Below are 15484 nucleotides of genomic sequence, written 5' to 3'. Positions count from 1 at the left end.
TTGATTGTTATTTAAACCCCAATGGAAGTTTGGCCTTACACATTTTAATCAGAATTATGCCAACACTGATAGATTTCCATCAAGAAAGGAACTTCTAGAGCAAGTGTCATTAAGTAATGAAATTCATTGATCAGTTTTCCCTACAGCACAATTAGTTTCCAGCTTTCACCATTTTTATTAAAGTTTATTAGAATTATCGTCATTGGCTTCGATTCTTTTCCTGTTTAAATTTTACAGTGAAATTTGATTCACTTTCAGGTTTTTGTCCGGGTCAAATTTTATCAATTATAACATCTGCCTTTGTGAGTTTCATTTTGTGGCCATTACTTCTACCAAATCTAACTGTTCCCAAACAGATTTGGATGTCTGCATTTCGTCAAGGTTTGATTCTTCAGGTAATTTTCACTCAATAGCTATTTTTTCCCCTGTATGTAGTGTTAGCTGTTGTTAACCTTATTTTGTATTGATTATTTCTACCAGTTGTATTCATTATTACTCTGATAAAAGGCTGCGAGCTTGGATTTATTTCTCTACTTATCCACGGGAAAAAAATGTTCTGTATCTAAGAGATTGCAAGGGAGAGGCATGGTGGGAGCCAGCAAATGAGGAAGAGACACACACGCAGAGGGAGAGAGACGACTTGGGAAGGAAGCTGCAGCTGTCTCGGGATAGTGTTTGCTGAGCTCTCTGCAGGGTCCGAATGTGCTAGGGGTCAAAACTGGCAAGATTGAAACAATGGGGCGGCTGCAGTATGGTTGGTGAGCATAGGTTAGGCAAACAGTTGCAGGACTTTAAATCCTGGGAAGCTAAACACACACTTGCCATCTTGCCATTCCCACCCCCTCCTCCTTTTATGGCTTTTTTTTACTCTCTTGCTGTCCCTGCCCAGTCAGGGGCTGCATCTCAGCCCTCTGCTCTTCTTGACCGTCAGACTGACTGCTGCCTCCCCCGAACCTTGATTCCTCCCCGTGGCCCAGGCCCATAAAGTTCCTTTAGCAGAGGTGAATTCCCCCTTGGTTTTATCAGTGCCTAGCACGGTGCTCTGCACGCAGCAAGTGTTCAAAAATCACCTGTTGACTGGTTTATCTTCAAGCCTCACCCTTCTGATGTAAAGTCCCATAAGCTAGGCCACTGTTAACATCGAACTCGACCTACCACTTCCTGGGGGGTAAGTGGGTGGATGCATCCAGATTCGGCAATTCTGAACTGTTGGGAGGCCTCTCAATCTGTCTACAGAGCTGAAGCTTGAAAAGTTTTATTTTTTGCCGACGTTCCCCAGCAAATGCCTGCTGCACGCCCACACACTTAGCCAGCGAGAACAAAAGAAGAGCTGCTGCAAAAATTATTCCCTCTGGGACCCATCATCATAGAAGCAGCCTCCCTGGAGCTTGCTGTCCAGCCCGGGCTCCCAGTGTCTCTGGTCCAGGCTCACAGCTGTCTCAGGTGGAAGCCCAGGAGGAGGGGGCTTCAGGAGGAGGTGCAGGGACAAATAGTTGCCCACCCTGGGAGAGTGAGGCCCTGTGGGGACCTTGAGAAGGCCTGGAGGAGGGCCACCCAGAGGAGAGGAGACACAGCCAACTGAGAGAGATGAGAGGGGACTGCAGGGCCGTTTGTGCGAATGTCTTAAAGGGCTTGCAGTGGCAGCACCCATAATGTAGACTGTGTGTTTACGGTGTGAAAGCCCAAGGATTAGCAAAAGAAAACAGAAGGAACAAGAAGAGGGTCCTGGCCTTCAAGAGAATACGAGACAAGAGGAAGGGCTGGATTCAACCCTTCTCAAACTCGGCTTCAGGTTGGAATCAGCTGGGAGGCTTTACAAAGACTGAGGCCCCAGCCCCACCCCTACCCCCAGAGACTGATGTAATTGGTCTGGGGTAGGTTCTGGGCATCCAATTTTTCAAAAGCTCCCCAGGGGGTTCTAATGTGCAGCCAGTTGAGACCAACTGGGCTAGATTGAAGATGGAAAAGGACATATAATCTCCCTGGGTCTTCCGTGGCCCAGCAAGGCGAGGGAGAAGGCCCTTGGACCTGACCTCTGGCGTTGTGTGGCAGGCTGCCGGGCTTGAGGCCAAGCGCTGGGCGCGTGCATCTTCAGATCTGAGTGCTGCTTTTGGGCTGATGACCAGCCACTGTGAGACCTTGGCCGGCGAGGGTGTCGGCCAGAGAAGACCTGGGTTCACCAGTTCACTGGGTGCACGGCAATCACTTCCCGCCTTCAGTCTCCTCTTAGAATCTCCAGCTCTAAAACATTCCGAATCTCGACTATCATTAAAATAGCCCAGTCACTTCTAGTTCAACAGATTTTTTTTCCCCCATGAATTATTCAAACTGGGGAGTTGAATGTTGAAAATAACATGTTGGGGTTGTTCTCATTAGAAAGCTTTTAGCTGTGAATCGCTGGCTTCCAATGTATTTACAGAGCTTGATCTCTGCAGAACTGGGGGGATGAATGCAGTCAATCATTTACAAAGTCTCTAGAGAACGCCACGTGGAAATAAAGCAAGTAATAAACACCCACAGAATAAATAGAGGTGGGGTAACAAAGGGAGCCATAGGGAATAGCCGTGGGTGCTCAGAAGAGTCCCAAGCCTTGGGAGAGCCTCCTGGCCTCGCTGGGCATCTGTTTCAGTCACGTTCATGAACATCTGTTTCACGCCTGCCCTGTAGAAGGGGATTAGAAGATGACTTCCCCTTGAGGAGCCCCCACCTGGGGGATTGAGGCAAACACATGATAAGAGACACATGGGTAAACAGCCGATGATGACAGAATATGAAAAGAGGCAGAATGTGTTACAGCCTTTAACTTCTGGCTTTCTCCTCGACTATTAACCACCAAACAGGAAATTCTGAATAAGCAGAAGGTGGGACCGAGTGATGATGCCCCTCGGAAGGGCCCAGTCTCTGCCTGTGGGTCACCACGACATCATCACAGATATCGCCATGTTCCAGACGATACAGGGCTTCATCGTGACTGCTTCTAGAGATGAGATTGTTACGGTGTGGAAATGAAAACTGGGTGATTTGTATAATTTGCAATAAAGTTATAAATATATTGTAACAGCAGAGGAAAGGTATTTCTAGAGAATAGAAGCGATATCAGATTCATTTGCTTAATTTTCAAAATCATTGTGTTTTTTTGTTTTTTGTTTTTTTTACTGTTTCCTGATTAAACAAATCCCACCCAAGGCAGTGGAGGAAGTTATATCTGGTGACTGTGCAAGAATCAGCAGACAATAATATCTGGGAATTTTCACAGCATATGTCAAGGAGGTGAGGAATTTCAAATGCTAAGACATTTATGATGTCATTTTACTTTGCTTTAGAAAAGATGATAATGTGCTATAATGTAAACCAGTAATTCCCAACCTCTAGTGTATAATACAGCTGAATCACATGTCAGGTTTGCTAAAACACTGCTGGGCCCACCACCAGGGTTTCTGATTCAGTAGGTCTGGGCTGGGGCCAGAGAATTTGTATTTCTAACAAGTTCCCAGGAGATGCTGATGCTGCTGATTAGGGACCAAGCTTTGAGAACCACTGATATTAACATCTACTTTCACTACTCGAAATGCTGTTCAAAGCAGCAAATACAGTGCATTGGAGGACTCTGAGGGCTGTGTTCCTTCTGCTCTCCTGTCTCCCCTCTCTTCTTTTCTATTTGCATTCTGACTTAGTTCTCGTAACCTACAGCACAGCCAATCAGCTGTAGAGAAATGTGTCCCTTCTCGGCCACCGTCATCTTAAATTATCATTAGCACAATTAGCCCTTTTGTAAAATCTGAATCTTGGCTCATCCATGCAGATTATTTTTCCCTCCAGTTTCTTCAAGAGCAAATAAGATATTTTTAAGAATTGCTCCAGCCTAAGATCCCATGACTTTATGAAGCAATGGTTTTAAGCAACACCATCCATTTGTTTGGGGAGGAGAAAAGTCACTTTTATAGAGCATCCACTTACGTACTTTGTGTTCTAAGTCTCATTTAATTCTCCTGAAACCATTTGAGTTGATGCCATTTTCAAGATAGAGACTCAGCAGTTCAGAAAGTTTAGGTCACTTGCCCACATCACCCAGCCAATGAGTGATGGAGCAGGGTTTGAACTCTGAGCAGTTCTTGCTCTGTCCAGCGTAACACAGGCTTTCCCGCTGCAGGGGCAAAGTGAGAATGATGCCAGGGAAATGCTTCCTCCCACGGACGGCTTGTCTGCTTCCAAACACCACTGACACTTGGGTGTTGGCGCCCAAGAGGGAGACCTTGGCACCGGGCCCCTTTGTTTATAGATCTGGAATCTCACACACATGAAAAGTGAACGCAGAGCCCAGGGGCGGGTGGAGGGCCAGGCCAAGCTTGGATGGCACAACTGTCAACACAGCAGAAATACTACAGGGAAAGGCAAAGACATTTCAACGATACAATCACTGCCATTTTCTCCTTGCTAGAGCCAGTAGCTTTTGACCCTCTATTTGAATAGGCTTTTATTTTCCTTAAAAAAAAAGCAACTATTTGTAGCTCTCCTAATGACAAGGTCACAATGTTCACAGGGGTGATAGGAGGAAACCTCTCTGTGACACAGGCGGGTCTTGCCAATCTTAACATCCCGTAATTCAAAATCACAGGCCCAAGTGACACTCAGAGAGGAAAACAAATCTCTTTCCCAAATCTGATCATTAGTGAGAAGGAAGTGAGAACCAGCAGCTGCCACTTATCACCAGGGATCCCTTAGGGACCATCTGGTTTTTCATAAGCAGTCTTTAAATTATTTGTAGTCAGGAAGCCCAGCTCAGTCTCAGAGGTGGCTGGAAACTGAACCAGGGGACTTCTTGGAGAACTAAAGGCAGAATCATGAGCAGCAGATGCTGGAGAGGGATTTAAAGGATTGCCCACACTTTTTTTTTTTTTTTTGGCTGCGTTGGGTCTTCATTGCTGCGCGCGGGCTTTCTCTAGTTGGGGCGAGCGGGGGCTACTCTTCGTTGCAGGTCTTATCATTGAAGTGGCTTCTTTTGTTGCGGAACACGGGTTCTAGACACGCAGGCTTCAGTAGTTGTGGCATATGGGCTCAGTAGTTGTGGCTTGCGGGCTCTAGAGCGCAGGCTCAGTAGTTGTGGCACATGGGCTTAGTTGCTCCGCAGCATGTGGGATCTTCCCGGACCAGGGCTTGAACCCGTGTCCCCTGCATTGGCAGGCAGATTCTTAACCACTGTGCCACCAGGGAAGTCCCTGCCTACACTTTGAAGGAACCCACACAAGAGTCAATGCATGAACTATGAGGTCTGGGGGACGGGGGAGTGGTAATGGTCTAGTCCAGTGCTTCTCAAACTTTAATGTGTTAATGAATCACCCTGAGATTTCTGTTAAATGCAGATTCTGTTTCTTTAGGTCTGGAGTGGGGCTGAGATTCTGCATTTCTAACCAGCTCCCAGCCATGCCAATGTTGCTTGTACACAGACTACACTCCAAGAGTAGTCTGGAAAACTTTCCATGTAGAGTCTTGAGAAGTTTTAAAGGAATCAGTTTCCAGATCTTCAATACCCATTTTCACTGTTTCCTAAAATCTGTCTAAGAAAGAGTCGGACCAAAGCTATATGCTCCCATTTACCATAGACTTCTTTCTACTTTTCTTCTCTCCTCTCTTCCATCTCAAATCTTACAATGGTGCATTGCTTCAGGGTGCAAAAACCACCCCATTCCCAAGAAAAGAAACAATTTGAAATATTGGTGTTATTGTTGGGAGAGTGACTAACTCTAATAACTGGTTACAAATATTTTCACAAGTCAAATGTTGTTGATTCATTGCTCCCAACAAAGTTAAAGGAGATGTGAATTATCCACTGATAGTTATTTTAAAATAATTTTGAGGAAAAAACCACTAAGTGATTTTTAGCATTTATGCAAAAAGAATTCAAAAAATTAAATGACGTTTCTATAACAAAACTTCCAATCTCACTGCTTAAACAGGAACAAAATTTCTCAGCGTTTACATCTATTAAAAAAGGAAAAAATAGGGTGAGTATTGATTCTGTGAAAGGAAAATCAAAATGGAGTTGGTATTGCTAAGAGAGCTCTCTAAAATGGAGCTAGGAGTGAGGAAGTGGGACTTACTTACGCACATCTTAGTACTGATAGAATCTGAACTTTGACCACTTATTTTCTTAATGCAGGCATCCAGAACACCTGCCCAATGATCCAGAAACTCAAGCTACTTATTGGACCCTTACCTTAAAATAACTCATGACAGCCTATCCCTTAAGGACAAATATTTCCTCTCCTACATCATAGTCAATCGTAATTCCTGCCAGACAGCTAACAACCTTGCGGCTTTTGCCTTTATAAGCCCCTGACACTCTCCCTTGGAACACTCTTTTGGTTTAACCAGAATCTGTGTATCCTCAATTGCAAATCTTAAGACCACAAATTATTCTTTGCAGAGTATTGTTCGACACTGCTGAATCCTATTCCACTTTAGCATCAAGTAATTGTCAACATGGATATATTATTTTATTGTCTTTAAGAGTAGAAAAAAGGAAAGAAAAAAACCTGGGGACTTCCTTGGTGGTCCAGTGGTAAAAAATCCACCTTTCGAGGCAGGGGACGTGGGTTCAACCCCTGGTTGGGGAACTAGGATCCCACCTGCCGCGGGGCAACTAAGCCCGCGTGCCACAGCTACTGAGCCCGCATGCCACAACTAGAGAGAAGCCCATGCACCGCAACAAAAGATCCTGCGTGCCGCGAGTAAGACCCAATGCAGCTAAATAAATAAATAAGTATTTTTTAAAAAAAGAAAAAAATTGATCCATCTCATGAAGAGATCAATTTCCAATAAAAATTGTGTTTAATAATAATAACTACCAAAACGTATATTTGTGTTTTTATCCACTGTATACTATTAACCATTGTATGACTCAATCCAGAAGAAACTTTTTAGTACTTAGATACTTAAGGACTCTAAGTTTATACACACCTTTTTGTTGTAGAAAAATATGACACAAAGTATGTTTCATAAGGTTAAAGTTCTATAAGGTAAAGGGATGAAAATATGAATCAAAGAGAAGAAAGGATGGTGCAACATTTAGAAGAGCTTATTCTACCATTTCTAAATGGATAATGATATCAAATCACTATGGTACATAGATTCCATTGGAAGCATTTTTTTTTTTTTTTTTTTTGCTGTACGCGGGCCTCTCACTGTTGTGGCCTCCCCCATTGCGGAGCACAGGCTCCAGACGCACAGGCCCAGCGGCCGTGGCTCACGGGCCCAGCCTCTCCGCGGCACGTGGGATCTTCCCAGACCGGGGCACGAACACATATCCCCTGCATCGGCAGGCGGACTCTCAACCACTGTGCCACCAGGGAAGCCCCATTGGAAGCATTTTTAAAAATTATATTAAAGTCTTGTTTTAAATGTCGATATTTTAAGAAGAGCTTGTTCTTGTATATTTTAAATGGATGATTATATATCAAATTACTATAGTACATAGATTTCACTGGAAACTTTTAAAATTATACAAAGCTTGTTTTAAGATGTCAGTATTACTAATAAATAGGGAATTGCCTTCTTTCTTAAACTTATGAAAAGTTTTAGATGTAAACATAAAAATTATGAGCTGTACATAGTTTTTAAAATTTTTTTTAAAGTTCACAGAAAAAAAATAAAAAGTCTGAAGACCAAATATCATGACAGAACACCTCCCTCAGCCTTTTTTTTTTTTTTTGGCTGCGCATCATGAGGGGTTTAATTCTCCAACCAGGGATGGAACCTGTGCCCCCTGCAGTGGAAGCACAGAGTCCTAACCACTGGACCACCAGGGAATTCCTGTCCCTCAGCCTTTATGAGAATATCTTTGGTATCTTCATTTCACCAATCAGTTTTTTATTGGGTTTGCTTTTTAAGTAATTGGTTTAGAACTTCCCTGGTGGCACAGTGGTTAAAAATCCCCTGCCAATGCAGGGGACATGGGTTCGAGCCCTGGTCCAGGAAGATCCCACATGCTGCGGGGCAACTAAGCTTGTGTGCCACAACTACTGAGGCTGCACTCTAGAGCCCATGAGCTACAACTACTGAGCCTGCGTGACACAGCTACTGAAGCCCGTGTGCCTAGAGCCTGTGCTCCACAACAAGAGAAGCCACTGCAATAAGCCCGCGCACTGCAACAAAGAGTAGACCCTGCTCGCCCCAACTAGAGAAAGCCCACACGCAGCAATGAGGACCCAACACAGCCAAAAATAAATAAATTTAATAATAAAAAAATAACATTTACTGATCAGTTACCTTGTACCAGACACTGTACCAAACTATTGTATTTCCATGTGTTATTTCAAAAAACTAAAATAAATAACTGGTTTCACTCAAATTATGGGTTATTCATTCACTATTTGTTTAGTTTTTGTTTTCTTTTTTGGCTGGAGGAGGTAAGAGGGATGGCGAAGGTTGATAGGGAAGATAAAAGAGAATATTGGGTTGGTATCTCCAAGAGATATTATTTCCTTGAGTTATTAAATATGTAGCCAACGATTCCAGTCATCTTCTCATCTCTTATCTCCATTCTACCTTATTTCAAGCTTCAAAAATGTATAAGGAATTTAATAATAATAATAATAATAATAACATGAACCCTCATGGATTTACCACTCTGCTCATGAAAGAGAACGTTCCCAGTTCTGTTGAAATCCCCTCTGTGCCCTACCTTCATGCCATTCTCCTGACCCTCCTTCTCCCAAAGCAAGCACAGCTCTAAAGTTTGGGTATATGATTCCATCACTCAAAAAAAAAATAGACTTCCACGCATGCCTTAGCAACATACAGTTCAGTTTTGCCTGTTTCTGCACTTTATATAAATGTTATCATATTGCATATAATCTCCTGCAATGTGATTTTTTCACTTGGCATTTTGTTTGAAATATGCATTTATATTGATACATATAGCTAAAGTTCATTCATTTTCATTGCAGTAAGGTATTGTGTAAGTATGGCAGAAATGATCCATTCTTCTCTTGGTAGCCAATTAAACTGTTTCTTATTGTTTTGCTACTACAAAGAAAATGCTATTATGGACATATTTGTACATGCCTTGTGTTGCACACGTGTAAGAGTTGATCTGGGGTAAGTGTGTGTGTGTGTGTGTGCGTACACATCCCTGGGATTGCTGGGTAACGGAACATTTTATGTGTATGTTCAACTTCATTAAATAATGCCAAATTATTTTCAAAGTGGTTGGAGTAATTTACATTCCCACCAACAGTATGTAAGAATCTATGTTATTCCACAGCTGCCTCACCAACGTGCTTTTAAAATGTTTTATCAGTTTGGATGCTATAAAATGGTATCTCATTCAGGTTTAATTTCCATTTTCCTAATTATAAATGAGATTGAGCATGGTTGCATGTGTTTATTGGACATTCATGGTTTCTCTTCTGTCAAATGCCTTTCTGTTAGATTTTTGCCTTTCTAAAAATTAATTTCTAAGATGTGTGTTATAGATATGTTTGCTATAAGTGCATATATGTGTTTTACATATACAATATATATATTATAAAACATACTTTCTGGATAAATTTTTTTGTTGGTTATATGTTTTGCAAATTTCTTTTCCCAGATTGTAACTTGTCTTTCACATTCGTTCTGTCACCTTTTGATAAACAGAATTTCTTAATTTTAATGGCACTGAGTTTGACAAAACTTTCCTTCATGACTTGCACTTTTGTTCTTCGTTTAAAATATTCTTCCCTACACTGAGATCACACCAATATTCTCCTATATTTTCTACTAAAGGTTTTGAAGCTTTTCTTTGCATACTTCATTGGTTGTTGTATATTGTGTGAGGTAGGTATCCAATTCTTTTTCCACATGTACATCTGATTTCCCTTACACCAACTATAGAATGGTCTCTAATTTTTCCAATGATCTGCAATGCCAGCTCTGTTGTAGATAAAGTTTCCACTCGTGCATGAGGATGTCTTCTGGGATCTATTCTGTTCCATTGGTTTCACTTCTCAAAATCCCTCCCTTCTATAGCTTATTTCCAACTGTGTCTCAATCAGTGTAGGGAAGTCATGCCTTTATCCTTACCTTGGCTAAGGGTTCTTGGAGATATTTGGTTACTTTGTATCTGCCTCATAGCATTGGTGCAAAGTAATAAAATAGGATATTACGTATAAAGTGCTTAGTAAGATGCCTGGCACAGAGTAAGCACTCAGTAATTATCATCATCATAGTACCCTGTAGTCCTTAATTTACTCTCTTTAGCATAACAGTTGCTAGATTCCTCAAAAAATAAGTTATTTGAGCATCTTCAAGGAGGGGCCAGACTATATAACATAAACTGCCTGCTTATGCCACCCAAAAAATTAAAGGAAAAGAGAAGTTAAGTCATGAAAAACTATGGGTGTCTATCATGAGCACAGTGCCAGGCACGAAATGTTCATCCAACAAACGGTTAATATAACTGGAAGATAGACTCTCAAGGTGATTAATGGCATGGACTCTGGAGTCAGACTAAACCTGAACTTGAACCTGGTCTCTTCAATTTACTATTATGTGACCTTGGGCAAGTTACCTCACATTTCTGCACCTCAATTTCTTCATAGGTTTGCTGTAAGAATTAAAGACATTCCAAATTCTTAGCACAGTACCTGGCACGTGGTAAACAGCTAATAATAAATTTCGTTGTGTTGGCTGTTGAAATGTCACAAGTTTAACTCTCCTTGGGGCAACTGTCTGCTGTGTAACCCGATGTTAGCACCTCTGCATTGCGGGGGGTCACACAAGCACAGAACCCATTGACGCTGCCCATTTATTTAGCCAAGGGCTGACCTTGGCTTCTTTCAGAATGTCTCCTGATAATATGGAGTATTTATTTCTCCTGGAAGTCTTAACTTGTGGTAATTGTTTAGCAAATGAAACAAACAAACAAAAAAAAAAGATTCACAGTTAGAGTGACACAAATTTTTTAATTGCAGAAAAAGGGAACACTGATGAATTTAATAATGTGATATTTTTTAGTGAAAAAGAAGAATGCTGAAGCAAGAGAAACGTGACCTCTAATATTAGCTCTATTTAGCTGTGCATGCTAGGGAAAGTTAACTAACTTCGCTATCTGCTTCTTTATCTATAAAATCAAAATTTTGCCAGATTATGAGGATTATTTGAATGTATGTAAGTCACCTGGAACAGTGTCTTATGCATAGTAGGCCCTCAATCCATGGCAAATAAATACATTTGCTGATGCAAAGAGACCCAGACTCTAAGTTGAATAGCAAAACAACAACCACAAAAAGAATGTCTCCTTCTTCTGCATCATGGATTCTGGAGCATGGATTGCAAACTGGCAGTTTCATTTAGGTCACAGGGGGTATTGAAACATTTTGAATCTGTTGGCAATATTTTTAAATTGGCAGATATATTAACACTGTTGGATGACTTCCACCTGCTTCAAGGTATGTTTTCACTAGAAGTATAAGAGGCAGTACTGTCTCCTATAAATTATACATCATTGTAATACTTCGCTAATTTACAATGAAAAATGTTAACAGCTTCAGGAATCAGGACTCAAGTCTTCTCTCATCAGCACATTCTCTTCTAGGAGGAAATGTACATGGATGGCCAGATCGTAGACAGATGATTTCTTGGTGAAGAGGAAATCAGAACAAGGGGGATGTTAAACAACCCCAGTGGCCAATGACATCAATGTAGATGAGCTCAACCACCCATGCCCTCCACTCGGAGAGAGCTCCAAGGAGTAGTTATATGAGTCTGCTCCTATCTCGCATGGACAGCCCTGGAGAACGTCAACTTTTCATTCTCCTTGACTCTCCTTGACTCTTCTTTGTTTAGGCTCCATGCAGGTGTAGTTCAGTACAAGCCCTCTTATCTAACCAAATTGAGAAAGGTAGTTTGTTAGGAGAATATGTTTAAAAAGTAAATTGAAAACACGCTCACTGGGGCTTCCCTGGTGGCACAATGGTTAAGAATCTGCCTGCCAATGCAGGGAACACGGGTTCAAGCCCTGGTCCAGGAAGATCCCACACGCCACGGAGCAACAAAGCCTGTGCACCACAACTACTGAGCCTGCACTGTAGAGTCCACGAGCCACAACTACTGAAGCCCAGAGCCTGTGCTCCACAACAAAGAGAGAAGCCACCGCAATGAGAAGCCTGCGCGCCGCAATGAAGAGTAGCCCACTTGCCGCAACTAGAGAAAGCCCGCACGCAGCAACGAAGACCCAACGCAGCCAAAGATAAAATAAATAAAATAAATAAATTTTAAAAACACCAAATTCATTGAGAAAACTGAGGAAATTATAAAAAGGAATGCATTTAGCATTTATTCTAAAACATTGAAATGTGTGCCAATTTTTTTTCTTGGCTGAGCCACGTGGCTTGTGGGATCTTAGTCCCCTGACCAGGGATGGAACCTGGGCCACCTGTGGTGGAAGCTCAGTGTCCTAACCACTGGACCCTGTGTGCCAATTTTTTGCTACAGGACAAAGACCTTTTCTTTAAAATCGACCTCCTTTCCCTTGCGTAAAGCCCACTCATAAGGTATCATCTACAATTTCCAGTTTAGTTTTTTTTAAAGTAGAGCAACAACATAAAGACAGCTACAAAGCAATCTGAGAGCAGAATCCATCTAGATTTTTACAATTTTCATCACAAAGTTGTCTCCTTTACATATTATTCAATAGCAACTTTATTTAATAAAAATACTTTTGTCAAGTTCTCCCATGGCACCAATTAATTTTCATTAAAAAAACCCATTATTTTTTGTACTCATTATTTCATGGGTTAACATAATATTCTTTTTAACTGCATAATTATGAAATAGCACAACTGGCATAAACAGGTTTGGGAACAAACCCAACTAACTGACTCTAGGAAAGCCTACAACATAATCGGTAGGTGTAAAAGACTGCCAGCCAGAAGTATTTAGTGAGATCAGTATGTCTTACAGAGAAAACAGCACATATTAAGTGGGAGTCAGTTAAAAAAACATATTTTAGAAACATTTTTTTTCATATCATGTCTTGTGTAACTGGTTGGATTTAAGCTCTCTTAAGTGTAGTCAGAATCCTTTCTTGCCTACCCCAGATAGACACCCACCTCTTAGCACCCAATGAATGATTGTAAGTCAGGGAGATGTGGTACATACATACAGTGGAATAGTACTCAGCCATAAAGAAGAATGAAACAATGCCACTTGCAGCAACATGGGTGGACCTAGAGATGATCGCATTAAGTGAAGTAAGTCAGAGAAAGATAAATATAATATGATATCACTTATATGTGGAATCTATAAAAGTGATACAAATGAACTTATTTATGAAACAAAAACAGACCCACAGACATAGAAAATAAACTTATGGTTGCCAATGGGGAAAGGGGGTGGGGGGCAGGGATAAATAAAGGGCTTGGGATTACCAGATACACACTACTCTATATAAAATAGATAAAAACAAGGACCTACTATAGAGCACAGGGAACTATATTCAGTATCGTGTAATAACCTATAATGGAAAATAATCTGAAAAAGAATATATATATATCTGAATCACTTTTCTGTACACCAGAAACTAACACAACATTGTAAATCAACTATACTTCAATAAAAAAAAATTCAGGGGGATTTCCTTCAAGTTTATCACAAGGTCATTTTATAACTCCAAGTTTGGAATTGACTTTGCTATAGTCACTCTGTGCTGCTTTCAGGACCTGTTGTAAGGATCAAATGAAACCGTATCTGTGAAAACACTTGGTAAGCTCAAAAGCCCTATTCTATGGGCTAAGGCATTAATTCTGTGTGTATTCACCACACCATCCTACTAGATCGTGGGTTCCTTGAGGCTAGGAATAAAATCACAACTACATCCCATACAAAGCCAGCACATACTAAGCACAAAGTGAGAACCCATTGTGGGGACTGATTGTTTGGGTGTATGCATATCTTCCTTGTTGATTTTATCTGCCAGGTCAAGCACACACCAGACAGAAGATCCCACCAATTCTGCCTGTCCCATAAGTCCTGGAGCCTTGGCGGCGATCAAGAAAATAACGAATTTTACTGGATCTTCCACTCCCGGAGGAACAGACCGGTGGCAGCTCCTGGAAATGATTGGGGTGACAGTGGAAATTGACAAGGAAGATGAGCAGGTGATTTTGTCTGGAAGGAGTGGCAGTTTCACATAAAACCACAACTCAATTTTTTTTTTGCCATTTTTTCTTTCCTTCTTCCTATTTTATAAAAAGTCTGTTTTTGAAGTCGTTAAACGTATTTTTTACAGGAAAAGTTTCTTTTTTTTGAGGAAGGTTAACCTGCCATGACTAATTATTTTTTCCTGGTTACTGGTAATACCTTTATGCTATTTTCCCTCCTTCCCTTCCTTCCTTCCTTCCTTCCTTCCTCTCTCTTTTTCTTTCTTTCTTTCTTCCTTGCTTGCAAAGGGGGAGGGTGGAGATAGACAAGTATAAAGATATGTTGGTTATAGACAAAAAGTACCTGAGTTCTTGACAATTTCAAACATACACAAAAAACAGAGAAAACAGTATAATGAACCCATGCAAATCCATCACCAGCTTCAACAACTATCAACTCATAGCCAGTCTTGTTTCATTTATTTTATCACATGCTATCCCCCATATTATTTTGAAGCAAATCCCAGACATCATTTCATTTCATCTGTAACTATTTCAGCATGTATCTGGGTACCCTTTTTTTTTTTTTTACAAAAAACCCAATAACCACAATACCTTGACCACACTTAAAAGTAACAATAAAAATTCCTTAATATAATAAAATATCCAGTGTTCAAATTTCCAATTGTCCCATAAATGTCATAAATAATGTAAACATCTCTTTTTCCTCTTCCTCTTCGGTTTTTTTTTTCTTTTTTGCTATCTGCTAACATTTGTTGAGTGTTTCCTAGACTATTGGTACTGTTCTAAGCACTTTACAAGTTTATTTCCTACAGTGATCTTAGGCAAAATTGTTTAGCCTCAACGAGCCTCTATTTTCTCATTTGCAAAATGATGTTAATACCTCATTTATAAGGAGATGGTGAAATTTGAGAGATACTGTAGTTAAAGTTATCTTTTTCTTCTTTCCATTTGGTTTGAATATGTATCCGAATAAGGCCCATGCAAATGATTGGTGTCTTTTAAATTTCTTGAATTTTAGAGTCCACCTCCACCTAGTGTGTGCCCTTTCTTTCTCTCTCTCCCTCTCTCTCTCCTTGTTGCAGACATTTGTTGAAGAAACCAGGTTGCTTGTCCTGTAGAGTTTCCTACTATCATATTATTCTGCTTGGGCTGCCATAACAAAGTATTCCAGTCTGTGTGGCTTAAACAACAGAGATTTATTTTTTCACTGGTCTAGGGACCAGAAGTCTAAGATCATGTTGCTAACAGGGTTGGTTTCTGGTGAGAGCTCTCTTCATGACTTATAGACAGCTACCTTTTTGCTGTGTCCTCATATGGCCTTTCCTTTATGTGTGCACACC

At 40.9% G+C, this 15484-nt stretch overlaps 1 protein-coding gene across 11 annotated transcripts in view; it reads left to right on the top strand.

Annotated features, from left to right (window-relative positions):
* Window positions 1–14387, top strand: part of LOC308617362 (uncharacterized protein) — a 38858-nt gene extending 24471 nt beyond the window's left edge. For 2 of the 11 annotated variants that reach the window (XM_081234413.1, XM_081234410.1), the window contains 2 exons: window positions 357–395; window positions 2841–5250. In XM_081234413.1, the coding sequence (XP_081090539.1) occupies window positions 357–395; window positions 2841–2981 (180 nt within the window). In that variant the 3' untranslated portion in view covers window positions 2982–5250. Of the gene's footprint in view, window positions 1–258; window positions 396–2840; window positions 5251–7631; window positions 7664–11575; window positions 11727–13957 lie in introns of those variants that run through there. The other 9 variants (XR_014015860.1, XM_081234411.1, XR_014015859.1 and 6 more) reach the window with 8 other exon arrangements.
* The last annotated feature ends 1097 nt before the right edge of the window (window positions 14388–15484 follow it).

Source organism: Mesoplodon bidens, assembly GCF_964165515.1.
Source record: "Mesoplodon bidens genome assembly, chromosome: 5".
NCBI classification, from domain to species: domain Eukaryota; kingdom Metazoa; phylum Chordata; class Mammalia; order Artiodactyla; family Ziphiidae; genus Mesoplodon; species Mesoplodon bidens.
Note: the sequence above shows the minus strand (reverse complement) of the source record. Positions and strands in the feature narration are given on the sequence as shown.